Genomic DNA, 14,516 nt, shown 5'->3' on the forward strand with positions numbered 1-14,516 from the left:
GTATAACTACATCTACAAATACTCCATCCAGGTGGAGATTGTAATGAAGGAGAAACACAAACACCATCACTTCAACAAAGCAACAGATGGAGGAGCAGGGGTGGGTTTGGAGGAGCAGGGGTGGGTTTGGAGGAGCAGGGGTGGGATGGGGTGGGTATGGAAGAGCAGGGGTGGGTATGGAAGAGTAGGGGTGGGATGGGGTGGGTATGGAGGAGCAGGGGTGAGTATGGAAGAGTAGGGGTGGGTATGGAAGAGTAGGGGTGGGATGGGGTGGGTATGGAGGAGCAGGGGTGGGTATGGAAGAGTAGGGGTGGGATGGAAGAGTAGGGGTGGGTATGGAGGAGCAGGGGTGGGTATGGAAGAGTAGGGGTGGGTATGGAAGAGTAGGGGTGGGTATGGAAGAGTAGGGGTGGGATTGGTGGGTATGGAGGAGCAGGGGTGGGTATGGAAGAGTAGGGGTGGGATGGAAGAGTAGGGGTGGGTATGGAAGAGTAGGGGTGGGTATGGAAGAGTAGGGGTGGGATGGAAGAGTAGGGGTGGGATTGGTGGGATGGAAGAGTAGGGGTGGGTATGGAGGAGCAGGGGTGGGTATGGAGGAGCAGGGGTGGGTATGGAAGAGTAGGGGTGGGTATGGAAGAGTAGGGGTGGGTATGGAAGAGTAGGGGTGGGATTGGTGGGATGGAAGAGTAGGGGTGGGTATGGAGGAGCAGGGGTGGGTATGGAAGAGTAGGGGTGGGTATGGAAGAGTAGGGGTGGGATTGGTGGGATGGAAGAGTAGGGGTGGGTATGGAGGAGCAGGGGTGGGTATGGAAGAGTAGGGGTGGGTATGGAAGAGTAGGGGTGGGTATGGAAGAGTAGGGGTGGGATTGGTGGGATGGAAGAGTAGGGGTGGGTATGGAGGAGCAGGGGTGGGTATGGAAGAGTAGGGGTGGGTATGGAAGAGTAGGGGTGGGTATGGAAGAGTAGGGGTGGGTATGGAAGAGTAGGGGCGGGTATGGAGGAGTAGGGGTGGGTATGGAAGAGTAGGGGTGGGTATGGAAGAGTAGGGGCGGGTATGGAGGAGTAGGGGTGGGTATGGAAGAGTAGGGGTGGGTATGGAGGAGCAGGGGTGGGATGGAAGAGTAGGGGTGGGTATGGAGGAGCAGGGGTGGGATGGAAGAGTAGGGGTGGGTATGGAAGAGTAGGGGTGGGTATGGAGGAGTAGGGGTGGGATTGGTGGGTATGGAGGAGTAGGGGTGGGATTGGTGGGTATGGAGGAGTAGGGGTGGGTATGGAAGAGCAGGGGTGGATTTGGGTGGGCATGGAGGAGCTGGGGTGTGCATTGGGTATCAGTGGGTAGGGGTGACTATGGGTGATTATGGGTGATTAGGGGTGAGTACGTATGAGCAGGGGTGGGTAGGGTAGGGGTGAGTGACAACAACAAACCCTCAATATGATTATTATTATTATTGTTATTATTATTAATATTATTATTATTATTCATATTATTATTAATAGGGAAACACAACAACCATCACTTCAGAAAAGCCAACGTCACCGAGGAGAAACGAGCATTGTGACAGTCAGTCATTCATGTTATAAATAAATAATAAATTAATAAATAAATAAATAAATAAATAAATAAATAAATAAGGACACCCCACGTCTTCATCCACGACCAGAGAAACGGTCACGTAGACCATAATCTCTTTTTAAAGACCCCAGTTCTGGTGGAAAACGTGTATTAAACGTGTGTATTACATCCGGAAAATAAATAAATAAACAAACAAACAAATAAACAAATAAACAAACAGACAATCAGCGCGAGACGGCGATATGAGGGCTGACAGGCTAACGTTAGCATTAGCATTAGCTAGAGCTAGCTAACGTTAGATAACGCTGGCCCGGTTCAGGCAGAATTACTGGACAAAACTGGCCTTTTTTCAACACGAGAATGGAGATATTAACCAGCTAATGCAAAAGGCGGTGTGCTGAAACCTGGCTGCGTGTGTATTATTCGTTAGGAGAGCGCTAGGGTTGGCGTTATCGCTCTTTTTTTGAGTGATGGCAAATCCAGGTCCGGGGAGTGGAACTCCGCTCCAGGGTTTTGCTCCAGGCCGCGGCCGAGCTGCCCAGGCAGTCGGAGCAAAACCCTGGAGCGGAGTTTCACTCCCCGGACCTGGATTTGCAGTCTCTCGTTATTTTGAACGCTTGAACGGACAATTCGACCCCGGTTCGTTATAAAACGAGTGCAGGTGTTATTCATTCCTCCTCCTCACCTTTTTGATGTTGTAGATGCGGGTCAACATGCCGATTCCCCGGTCGTTGAGGATGGTGAGCTTCTCGGCCAGCTTCTGCTGGCTGGGCTGCAGTACTGCCCGCGACATGGCGCCGACACAAAGCTACGGAACAGCGCTGGAATAAAACTCCCTATCCCGTCTGTTAGTGTTCGGGTGTCTGTAGTGTTAGGAGACGGCTCGGAGAGTGGTTCTGCGCTTTAGTGTTGAGATCGGCCCATACTCCGGGGCTGGACGCTCCCTCTGCTCGGTTCTAGGTGTTGCCCTGCCTGTCCTGTTTCCTGCAACAGCAGCGCTGCAGGGAGGAGCACTACACGAAGGCTCGCCCACGGACGGCTCCGGAGATTGCCGAACTCCTCCGATTACAGTCCCGAGCGTTCCCGAAGACTCCCGATGTCCCGAGTGGTGCCTCGATTCTGCAGATGCCTGGTTGTTGTGGTGCCCCGTTTTATGCATAGTGTAAATAAACATAATAAACACAAGTAGTTAATTGAACATTTTAATTACATGTAATTGCATAATTGTATTTGTAATTAGGATGTGTTTCTTGCTGAATTATGTATTTGTGGACTACATTAATATGATATGGAATGTTTTACATTATGATTTAGTTGAATGAATTTAATGAATTGAATAGCAATTAAATAAAGTTGAGATCTTAGGTCATGGGTGGGCATGAAGAGGGGGTGGGTTTGGGTGTCCATGGAGGAGAAGGGTGGGTGGGAGTGGAGGTGCAGGGGTGGGTTTGGGTGGGAGTGAAGAGGGGGTGGGGATGAAGAGGGGGTGGGTCTGGGTGGGGATGAAGAGGGGGTAGATCTGGGTGGGGATGAAGAGGGGGTGGGTTTGGTTGGGCATGAAGAGGGGGTGGGTTTGGGTGGGGATGAAGAGGGGGTGGGTTTGGTTGGGCATGAAGAGGGGGTGGGTCTGGGTGGGCATTAAGAGGGGGTGGGTTTGGGTGGGGATGAAGAAGGGGTGGGTTTGGGTGGGGATGAAGAAGGGGTGGGTTTGGGTGGGGATGAAGAAGGGGTGGGGATGAAGAAGGGGTGGGTTTGGGTGGGAGTGGAGGAGCAGGGGTGGGTTTGGGTGGGTGTGGAGGAGCAGGGGTGGGTTTTGGTGGGCGTGGAGGAGCAAGAGTGGGTTTGGGTGGGAGTGGAGGAGCAGGGGTGGGTTTGGGTGGAAGTGGAGGAGCAGGGGTGGGTTTGGGTTGGAGTGGAGGAGCAAGGGTGGGTTTGGGTGGGAGTGGAGGAGCAGGGGTGGGTTTGGGTGGGAGTGGAGGAGCAGGGGTGGGTTTGGGTGGGTGTGGAGGAGCAGGAGTGGGTTTGGGTGGGAGTGGAGGAGCAGGGGTGAGTTTGGGTGGAAGTGGAGGAGCAGGAGTGGGTTTGGGTGGGTGTGGATGAGCAGGAGTGGGTTTGGGTGGGTGTGGAGGAGCAGGGGTGGGTTTTGGTGGGAGTGGAGGAGCAGGGGTGGGTTTGGGTGGGTGTGGAGGAGCAGGAGTGGGTTTGGTTGGGCATGGAGGAGCAAGGGTGGGCTTGGGTGGGAGTGGAGGAGCAAGGGTGGGCTTGGGTGGGAGTGGAGTAGCAGGAGTGGATATGTTTTGCATTATGTTTGGAATGTGTTTTTAATGTGTTAATATTTATATAATATTTGATATTATAAAAAAGGGAATGCTGTTCTTCTTTTACATCGACCCTTTAGCACCTTCAGAACCATCTACTTTGAGGACCTGCTACCACAGTTCCACCCTGTAGGTGGCAGCACTGCTCCGAACCCCTCAGGTGTTCATGTCCAGGTAATGATGGAGCTTCTCAGCTTTCAGGCTGTAAAGGATGCCAGTGAAAAGCAAAGGACCATCACCATCGGTAGGAAAGCAGTAGTTAAGAGCGAGCAGCCCGGGGACAGGCCTGCGAGGACACTAGGCCGTTTGTTCTGCTTTGCTGAGGAGCCTCCACACACATGTGATGCAGTCGCTCGCACAAGAAATCAAATCCTTCTCCAAGACCAACTTGAGGAAACAATGCACCAGGGTGACGACCCTGAGCGGGAGACGGATTATTGAGACATGGAAAGGATCCACGGTCCATGTGGTTGAGGACACAGTGCAGCCTGAAACGGCATGCGGATACATCCAGGATAACACCTGGGACCTCCAAGTGGGCTACATCAGACCTTATTTACTGCTCGGTAAGGGAGTGAACCTTTTTGTTTGTTTTATAGGACATACAGGTGATCACCTGGATCATATATTAATCTATAACATACTATAATATACCATATTTTAATAAAATTCACCCTTCTGTGTCCTTCTGGTCTTCACATCACAGGCTCACAAGATGCTGCCCATGACTTTGGCACTTTGAGGAAATACAAGGTACCATATTTCCATATCTGTCATCACCAATTATTATTATTATCAATATTTCGTATTATTTTTAGTATCAGGAAGTGTCTAATGTGCCATGGTCTCCTAAGCAGAAGCTCCTTCTGTTGGTTTCAGGTCACACACATATTGAATGTAGCCTACGGTGTAGAGAACGCCTTCCCTGAGCTGTTCATCTATAAAACACTGAGCATACTGGATCTGCCAGACGCTGACATCATCTCCCATCTTCAGGAGTGCTCACAGTTCATAGACCAGGCCAAGGCTGAGGTAAATGATGACTGGAAACATATATGCAGTCATGCACACACACACACACACACACACACACACACACATACACACACCGCATATAAACATTTCAAAGCTTTATAAAAACCCAGACTCATCAAACCACGTCCCAACAATCAGCAGCCATGGGCTCCTCTCAGCAGCTGCCGAGCTCTCTGAACATTACCAGAACTGATGCTCACCATGCAGGAGAAGACTGTAAGAAGATGGTAAGCGGTTTTTAGGTTAGCTGAGGGCTACTAGAAGACCTAGTAGACTTTCTGGGAGAAATGCTGTAAGAGAAGGATTGCTGGAAAGGCCAATCAAAGGCAGCCCCTGTCTGACTGCAGAGGGACGTCTGGCATGGGGGTGCACTGTTCTACTGTGCAGCGACTCCTGCACTAATATCACCTTAATCAGCAGAGGAAAACCCATCGATTTATTGGGATATACAGTATCATACTTTCACTATAGTACAGTTTCAGCTCTTTAATTGAGTTAGATTGAGATACAGTACCATACTTTCACTATAGTACAGTTTCAGCTCTTTAATTGAGTTAGATTGGGATACAGTACCATACTTTCACTATAGTACAGTTTCAGCTCTTTAATTGAGTTAGATTGGGATACAGTACCATACTTTCACTATAGTACAGTTTCAGCTCTTTAATTGAGTTAGATTGGGATACAGTACCATACTTTCACTATAGTACAGTTTCAGCTCTTTAATTGAGTTAGATTGGGATACAGTACCATACTTTCACTATAGTACAGTTTCAGCTCTTTAATTGAGTTAGATTGGGATACAGTACCATACTTTCACTATAGTACAGTTTCAGCTCTTTAATTGAGTTAGATTGGGATACAGTACCATACTTTCACTATAGTACAGTTTCAGCTCTTTAATTGAGTTAGATTGGGATACAGTACCATACTTTCACTATAGTACAGTTTCAGCTCTTTAATTGAGTTAGATTGAGATACAGTACCATACTTTCACTATAGTACAGTTTCAGCTCTTTAATTGAGTTAGATTGAGATACAGTACCATACTTTCACTATAGTACAGTTTCAGCTCTTTAATTGAGTTAGATTGGGGTACAGTACCATACTTTCACTATAGTACAGTTTCAGCTCTTTAATTGAGTTAGATTGGGATACAGTACCATACTTTCACTATAGTACAGTTTCAGCTCTTTAATTGAGTTAGATTGGGATACAGTACAATACAGTACAATGTTTAAAGAATTTAATTTTATGGTTTGGATATTAATTGAGAAATAATGTGCTAATTTCATCTATTTACATATTTAATAGAAGTATCTATGTATAGTTTTAAGTTTTACATCACATTTATACATATAAATATACATTTATATATATATATATATATATATATATGATTATCCTCCTGAGATCCGGACTTTTGCTCTGTGTTCATTTTTAATTTCTCCTATTTGGGATTAGTACGACCTAACAAGTATAAAAACTAAACTACCTCATAGGGTCAAAGGGTCAAAGTTTAAAAAATAAAGTATCATGGTGCAGAGAAGCAGAAATGTAATGTCCCTATATGAGGAAGCAGGGTCTCAAGAGTTTATTCTAAGTACTTTTAGACATGTGTACTTAATTTTAAATGAAATGATGAATTTTCACTTCCTTTACTATCTGTGTAGGATTTTTTCACTTCAGTGTGATTTTACTAACCCACAAATCAGATAAAATGATCAGAACATTCAGCTGTAATATTAACTAAATATTGTTCCAGGACTGTTGTGAAAATATGTGATATAATAATGTGGTTTGCATCAAAATGTTATTGGAACATTTGTCACGCAACATTCCCAGTTAGACAAACGCTAACATCAGGGAAACATCTGAAGTAAATTTCCCCAAACTAAAACGACAATAAATAAAATAAAATACAATAAAAACACTGAGAAAACTGATCTATAATCACACTGATTAAAAATATTATGCTAATAATATTTAATAAATGAGTCACAAGATGTTTCCAAAGAATTGGAGCTTTTGTTTAAATATAGAATTGAATGCTGTCTGAATTGACACTGATATAAAGGTTTAAATGATGAGCTTGTTTGTTTAAATGTAAAAAATATATATATACAAAAAACAGAGAATTTTAAATTTTATTAATATATTTTTTATTAATTTTAGTTTTACTAACCAAACATTTATAGCTGCCTATAAATAAAACCTTTATCTCACTATATTTTTGCAGTGTCTCATATTAAGGATTGTACATATTCAAATATTACATGTTTTGCCAGCACATAAAATGCTATCATGGGCTATTATATCATTTTTTAAAGGATATTTAATTTTCTGAAAGTAATTTCCTGAGTGTTGGATCTGATACTGGCCGGCCAGCCAGTGGCTAACGTCTCTCACACTAGGCAACCAGGCCATAAATAATGAATGCCGAGTTTTCACCATGCATTATTCACCATGTTGTAGAAAGATCATATCACTGCCAGGCCATTGTTTGTCATACAACCTCTTTACCAAATAGTAGCGCCAGTCACCCTTAACCTGACACTGTCACATGATGCAAATTCGCAAGGGTCTATGATTACAATGGCTATTGGAAATAAGTTTCCAATCCTCTGTAAAATGAGTATGCTGTCTCCTGCTGGCCAGGGTTCCTATGTAACCCGTGATACAGGGCTGGCGGGTGGGTGGAGGGGGGTGCCAGTTAATCAGACTGTAGCTTGTTCCCCTTAGCATGCTGGACTTTCATTCTCTCACCTTACAACTTGTAATTTTGCCATTCGTGTGTGATTAGCATAGTATTTGTTACATGAAGTACGCTGAAGCATATTCTGGCGCCGTAATCGATACGCCTGGACACCCGAAAGATGAGTCCTGCTGTTTCTGGCCCGCTTTTGTGGAGTTTCCACATCCTTGTTTTTGGGAACACAGTGAGAAAAATAATGGTGCTCTGAATTTACATAGCGTCGGTCGGCTGAACATGAGTAAAAGATGTTACACAAGCACAAGTGTAGCATCTTTTAATTGAGTTAGATTGGGATACAGTACCATACTTTCACTATAGTACAGTTTCAGCTCTTTAATTGAGTTAGATTAGGATACAGTACCATACTTTCACTATAGTACAGTTTCAGCTCTTTAATTGAGTTAGATTAGGATACAGTACCATACTTTCACTATAGTACAGTTTCAGCTCTTTAATTGAGTTAGATTGAGATACAGTACCATACTTTTACTATAGTACAGTTTCAGCTCTTTAATTGAGTTAGATTAGGATACAGTACCATACTTTCACTATAGTACAGTTTCAGCTCTTTAATTGAGTTAGATTAGGATACAGTACCATACTTTCACTATAGCACAGTTTCAGCTCTTTAATTGAGTTAGATTGAGATACAGTACCATACTTTCACTATAGTACAGTTTCTGCTCTTTAATTGAGTTAGATTGAGATACAGTACCATACTTTCACTATAGTACAGTTTCAGCTCTTTAATTGAGTTATATTGGGATACAGTACCATACTTTCACTATAGTACAGTTTCTGCTCTTTAATTGAGTTAGATTGGGATACAGTACCATACTTTCACTATAGTACAGTTTCAGCTCTTTTAATTAATTAATTTTAATTAATAAAGTGGCGCTGCATCCAGTATTTTGGGATGAGTTGGGGATGATAAGGTGGGGTGGTGATCATTATCCAACATCCTGACCTCACTCACGCCCTTGTAGCTGATTGCAGTCAAATTCTCAGAGCAATGCTCCTCCAAAATCTAGTAGAAAGCCTTCTTCCCTGGGCGATGGAGACAGTTACTAGCAGAATAAACACTTTTTTTTAAAAATATAAGCAGGTGTCCCAATACTTTTGTCCATACATGTCTGCCGTATGAACTGATCTCACCGTTTTGTCTCTCCCTACAGAAAGGCGTGGTGTTGGTCCACTGCAACGTTGGGGTTTCTCGTTCAGTCTCGGTTGTCATCGGATACCTGATGTCCAAGGAAGGCCAGTCATTTGAGGATGCCTTTTCCTTTGTGAAGTCAGCAAGGCCGGCGTCGTGTCCGAACCCGGGCTTCCTGGAACAGTTAAAAAACTTCAAGCCCCAGAGCAGCACACAAGCAAACGGTTTGAGCCACGCCTGACCAGCGATCAGTAATTCCTCTTTCATCATTAATTCATGTCAATAATAAAAGCCACCAGTGCTTCCCTAAGAGGTCTCTTTAGAGAGGGCTTTGATTGGACCAACTGTAGCCTTATTTACAACAGGATTGTAACTTGTCTAGCGCAGGTCTAAAATGACGGTCACCTTCCACAAGCTTTGGATTATTAAAGGGAGAATATGGGGTCTCGGGTGGGGTGGGGCGATGGGCGTGTTATGAAAGAGAGCATTGCTTCCTGGTGCTAAAGTCACTTAAAATAGCTATTAGCTTATTTTTTTTAATCTGTACTCAAACTGTCTTCTGACATTTGACCCTAAAAATGTATCCCATATCTAAGAGAGGCCTGATTAAGTGGCTGTTCAATCACTTCCTTACATTAAAATCAGTCAATCAGAGTGATCAGAATCAATAGAGAATATGCACTGATGTCACATTTCCGGCTGAAGCTGATTCTGCAGCTCGGCTGCAGCATTTATTAGGGAAAACGACCAAACCGAGACTGAACCAAGCGACTATCTGCTCGAGTTAAAGGCAGCTGGACTCGACAGCGATCCATCCACATGACCAAAAACCCAACAGTCCATGGACAGCGATGTGTAGCCAGGAAGGTCTAACAGCTAACTGAGGCTCAAATCACACCTGTTTAGAGGATAAAGCCTCATATCTGAGAGCACAGAGCCGAGTGAACAGTCTTAGTAGTGTTTTCAGCCTCATTCAGTAGACTGGCTCATCCAGGTTTGCTTGCTTTCCCTTTTACTTGAACTCAGCATGTCCCTAAACTCACAACTACAGTGGGCTTGTTTTTTTCCCACCTGTTTCCAGAGCTTTATCTCTACTCAGTGAGCTCCCACACCTTTCAGTAGCTGGATTCCAGTGGTTTCTGTGAACTGCAGAAGTCCATTAGCTTCTCTACTCTTTTGCCACTTCATAGGCGTGGCCGCAATGATGCCCGCCTCCCCCCTGTGACTTCACGTGCATACCCTCTATTAGACAGGTTTTTATGCCAATCTCCAGTATAAAATACACAGCTTCCTGTTTTGGGCCTCATTTTCAACTACAATTATTTCAGCTGTTGATTTTACTGCTTATTGTTCACTACCGCCACCTTGTGGTCAGCTGGCTTTTCTTCGTAAAATACAATTTGCTTGTTGCTACCATGATTCTTCTCTTTAGGAACGCTTCATGTAAAGTACTTGTACTGTGTAATCAAGGGCGTAGTAGACATGGGGGTGCTGAAGTCAGTTGGGGTTTTGAGATAAGTAGGTAGGAACACATACAATTGGACAGTTGGACAACTGGACAATTGTGTTCTTGGGTTAAATAATATTGAAAACAGTAGTGAGTCAGCTCTGAGTCAGGCTGGCCGCCATTAGCTAACGCAGTGGCTTTCATTCTGTGGGACGCAGCCCTTCCATGCTAATGGTACTGCTAATAGTAATACCGAATGCTATAATTGCATGTCAAACGATGGAGTCTTGCTGGGGCCACGGGGGCCTCTGTAGTCGGTTAGGTTTAGTTGGGTGCCCCCGAGCTAGTTAACTTACTATTTGGACCAGTGACTGTAGAAACCATGGCCACTGTGGTTCCGTCAACTAGAGGCGGAGCCAGACTCCCCCACTCATTTGGGAGACCTGCCCTGTTCTCCCAGACTGAGCCTCAGTGTCTCAGACCGTCTTCACTGAGCTTCCAGTTTAGCGGATTCCTAGTTTGTCCGGTAAGTGGACGCTCTGACAGTAAAAGTCCAGCTCATGTAAGTTCCACTATAAGCAGATCCTGCAGACGACCGGACTCCTCCGGCCAAGGCTGTCTGTCAATCACTTCACTCCTAAGTGTAGCCCCGCCTCCTTACGATAGAGCAGAGTAAAGGTTAAAAACTGATTTCTGGGGAAATGTAAAGATTTCTGGTGAATTTAGAGACACAGGAGATGGACACACAGTTTAGAGGAGGATAACAAGATGGGAAATGGGCGGTGGTTTGCCACTGAAACATCTGGAGATGGGCGGAGCTACACATCCTACTGCAACCAGCCAGCAGAGGTGGTAGAGCTGTCCATGCTTTCTACAGTCACTGGTTTGGACCGTCACTGTGGGGTTGTGTTCTCCAGATTAGTGTTAGAGCTGTTCTGCTTTTCTTTTTCGTCATGTGACTGAAAGCGGCCAATCAGGAAACAGTATTCTTCAAGTAAACTGAACGCAAAACAGTCACCTTCAGCACATTCAATCCAAGAACTGATGTAATAATTTCATGACTGGAGTCATGTTCTGTTATTCAGCTCTGACTTACTGTTCTACTGTACAGTGAAGTGAGTGAAGACGCGGCGTTTAAGAAAGGGAATCCTTCAGTTTAGAAAAAATGGGTTTTACAATCAATATTAATCATTTCAATTTACCAAACGTCCCTGAAAAGCACTGCATTCGCTCGCTCTGAGGAAACCGTGTACTGTATACATGCTGTTTAATGATAGTTTATACTAATTGAATGTAGAGATTTGATTTTGTGACTAAGTTTAGCTTTGATTTTTATGTAAGCACGTGTGGAATGCATTTTGTTCAATAAAATCAAACAAACATACAAGTGTGGAGGTTTCTGTCTGGTGGAGATTATAATAATAATAATGAATAAATGAAGTCAGGGCCGAGGGAAAGCAGAATGGAGCAAAGAACCGAGATATATATTATACACGCACAAATATATCTACACATACATAAATATAATGTATTTTTATATATTTATATTATAGAATTATTATATATAATTATTTACATTATATAATATATTTATATTATTATTTTATTTCATTTACAGATGGTTTAATTGAGTGTGTGTGTATATATATATATATATATATATATATATATATAGTTGCTGTCCAGTGAAAAACATGTATCTCCAAAACAGCACAGGAAAACGTAATGTAATGTAAAACATAAAGGAATGTAAAAAGAATTTATTTATTTATTTATTAAGTGATTTTGCCATTTCTAAGCATTTCTATTGGTCCATTCATCCAGAATGATTTACACAGTGTACAGAAGCAGCTACAGGGTTCAAATGATGGAGAAAACTAAAAACAGGCAAAAATGGAGATACAATGGAGACAGCATATATATATATATATATATATATATATATATCCATTTTGCCTGTTTTTAGTTTTCTCCATCATTTGAACCCTGAAGCTGCTGTAGCTGAACCCTGTAGCTGCACACACACACACACACACACACACACACACACACACACACACACATATGTATTCAATTAAACCATCTGTAAATTAAATTAAATCATATAAATAAAATGAAAAGACATTATATTTATGTATGTGTAGATACAGTTGTGCGTGTAATATATCTCTGTTCTTTACAATAAAATCAGGGTTGAGGGAAAGCTGAATGAAGCAAAGAACAGAGATATGTATATTTACTGTAGAAATAAAATGTAAAGACATATATATATATATTTCAATATTTATATATACACATTTAATATATGTCTTTACAATTTATTTCTACACACAGTGTATTTGTTGAAACATCTTTTTTTCTTTTTCATCATTATTAAATACAATTATTAATAATTTTTTTATTTTTATCTCTAACGGTTCTTTAACATCATTTGTTGTTTACAGTTTTCACCTTCTTTTATTAAACATAATTAGTACATAAACAGTAGTAGTAGCAGTAGTAGTATATTTTATTATTATTATTATTAGTAATAGTAGTATGTATTATTATTATTATTAGTAGTAGTAGTAGTAGAAGTAGTAGTATATATTATAATTATTAGTATATATTTTTAGTAGTTGTAGTAGTATATATTATAATTAGTAGTATATATTTTTAGTAGTAGTAGTAGTAGTAGTATGTATTATTATTATTATTATTAGTTGTAGTTGTAGTAGTATATATTATAATTATTAGTATATATTTTCAGTAATAGTAGTAGTAGTATATTTTATAATTATTAGTATATATTTTTAGTAGTAGTAGTAGTAGTATATTTCATTATTAGTAGTATATATTATTAGTAGTAGTTGTAGTAGTATATATTATAATTAGTAGTATATATTTTTAGTAGTAGTAGTAGTAGTATATTTTATTATTATTAGTATATATTTTTAGTAGTAGTTGTAGTAGTATATATTATAATTATTAGTATATATTTTTAGTAGTAGTAGTAGTAGTATGTATTATTATTATTATTAGTAGTAGTAGTAGTAGTAGTATATTTTATTATTATTAGTATATATTTTTAGTAGTTGTAGTAGTATATATTATAATTAGTAGTATATATGTTTAGTAGTAGTAGTAGTAGTATATTTTATTATTATTAGTATATATTTTTAGTAGTAGTTGTAGTAGTATATATTATAATTATTAGTATATATTTTTAGTAGTAGTAGTAGTATGTATTATTATTATTATTATTATTATTAGTAGTAGTATATTTTATTAGTAGTAGTATATATTATTAGCAGTAGTAGTAGTAGTACATATTATAATTATTAGTATATATTTTTAGTAGTAGTAGTAGTAGTATATTTCATTATTATTAGTATATATTTTTAGTAGTAGTTGTAGTAGTACATATTATAATTATTAGTATATATTTTTAGTAGTAGTAGTAGTAGTATGTATTATTATTATTATTATTAGTAGTAGTAGTAGTAGTATATTTTATTAGTAGTAGTATATATTATTAGCAGTAGTAGTAGTAGTACATATTATAATTATTAGTATATATTTTTAGTAGTAGTAGTAGTAGTATATTTCATTATTAGTAGTATATATTATTAGTAGTAGTTGTAGTAGTATATATTATAATTAGTAGTATATATTTTTAGTAGTAGTAGTAGTAGTATATTTCATTATTAGTAGTATATATTATTAGTAGTAGTTGTAGTAGTATATATTATAATTATTAGTATATATTTTTAGTAGTAGTAGTAGTAGTAGTATGTATTATTATTATTATTATTATTAGTAGTAGTATATTTTATTATTATTAGTATATATTTTTAGTAGTAGTAGTAGTATATATTATAATTAGTAGTATATATTTTTAGTAGTAGTAGTAGTATATTTCATTATTAGTAGTATATATTATTAGTAGTAGTTGTAGTAGTATATATTATAATTATTAGTATATATTTTTAGTAGTAGTAGTAGTAGTAGTATGTATTATTATTATTATTATTATTATTAGTAGTAGTAGTAGTAGTATATTTCATTATTAGTAGTATGAAAAGACATTATATTTATGTATGTGTAGATACAGTTGTGCGTGTAATATATCTCTGTTCTTTACAATAAAATCAGGGTTGAGGGAAAGCTGAATGAAGCAAAGAACAGAGATATGTATATTTACTGTAGAAATAAAATGTAAAGACATATATATATATTTCAATATTTATATATAC

At 39.9% G+C, this 14,516-nt stretch overlaps 2 protein-coding genes across 5 annotated transcripts in view; one reads left to right on the plus strand and one right to left on the minus strand.

The window, feature by feature from the left end:
- nckap1 (NCK-associated protein 1) overlaps nucleotides 1-2,580 on the minus strand; it is an 82,356-nt gene extending 79,776 nt beyond the window's left edge. For all 4 annotated transcript variants that reach the window (XM_072685397.1, XM_072685396.1, XM_072685395.1 and 1 more), the window contains exon 1: nucleotides 2,259-2,580. In XM_072685397.1, coding sequence (XP_072541498.1) covers nucleotides 2,259-2,366 — 108 coding nt within the window. In that variant the 5' untranslated portion in view covers nucleotides 2,367-2,580. The remainder of the gene's footprint in view (nucleotides 1-2,258) is intronic.
- A 1,654-nt stretch (nucleotides 2,581-4,234) lies between these two features.
- dusp19a (dual specificity phosphatase 19a) lies at nucleotides 4,235-9,075 on the plus strand. Its single transcript, XM_072684990.1, has 4 exons — nucleotides 4,235-4,457; nucleotides 4,598-4,644; nucleotides 4,771-4,923; nucleotides 8,857-9,075. Exons 1-4 carry the CDS (start codon nucleotides 4,235-4,237, stop codon nucleotides 9,073-9,075), a joined length of 642 nt encoding a protein of 213 aa, XP_072541091.1.
- Nucleotides 9,076-14,516: the final 5,441 nt, after the last annotated feature.

Source organism: Salminus brasiliensis, chromosome 8 (genome assembly GCF_030463535.1).
Source record: "Salminus brasiliensis chromosome 8, fSalBra1.hap2, whole genome shotgun sequence".
NCBI classification, from domain to species: domain Eukaryota; kingdom Metazoa; phylum Chordata; class Actinopteri; order Characiformes; family Bryconidae; genus Salminus; species Salminus brasiliensis.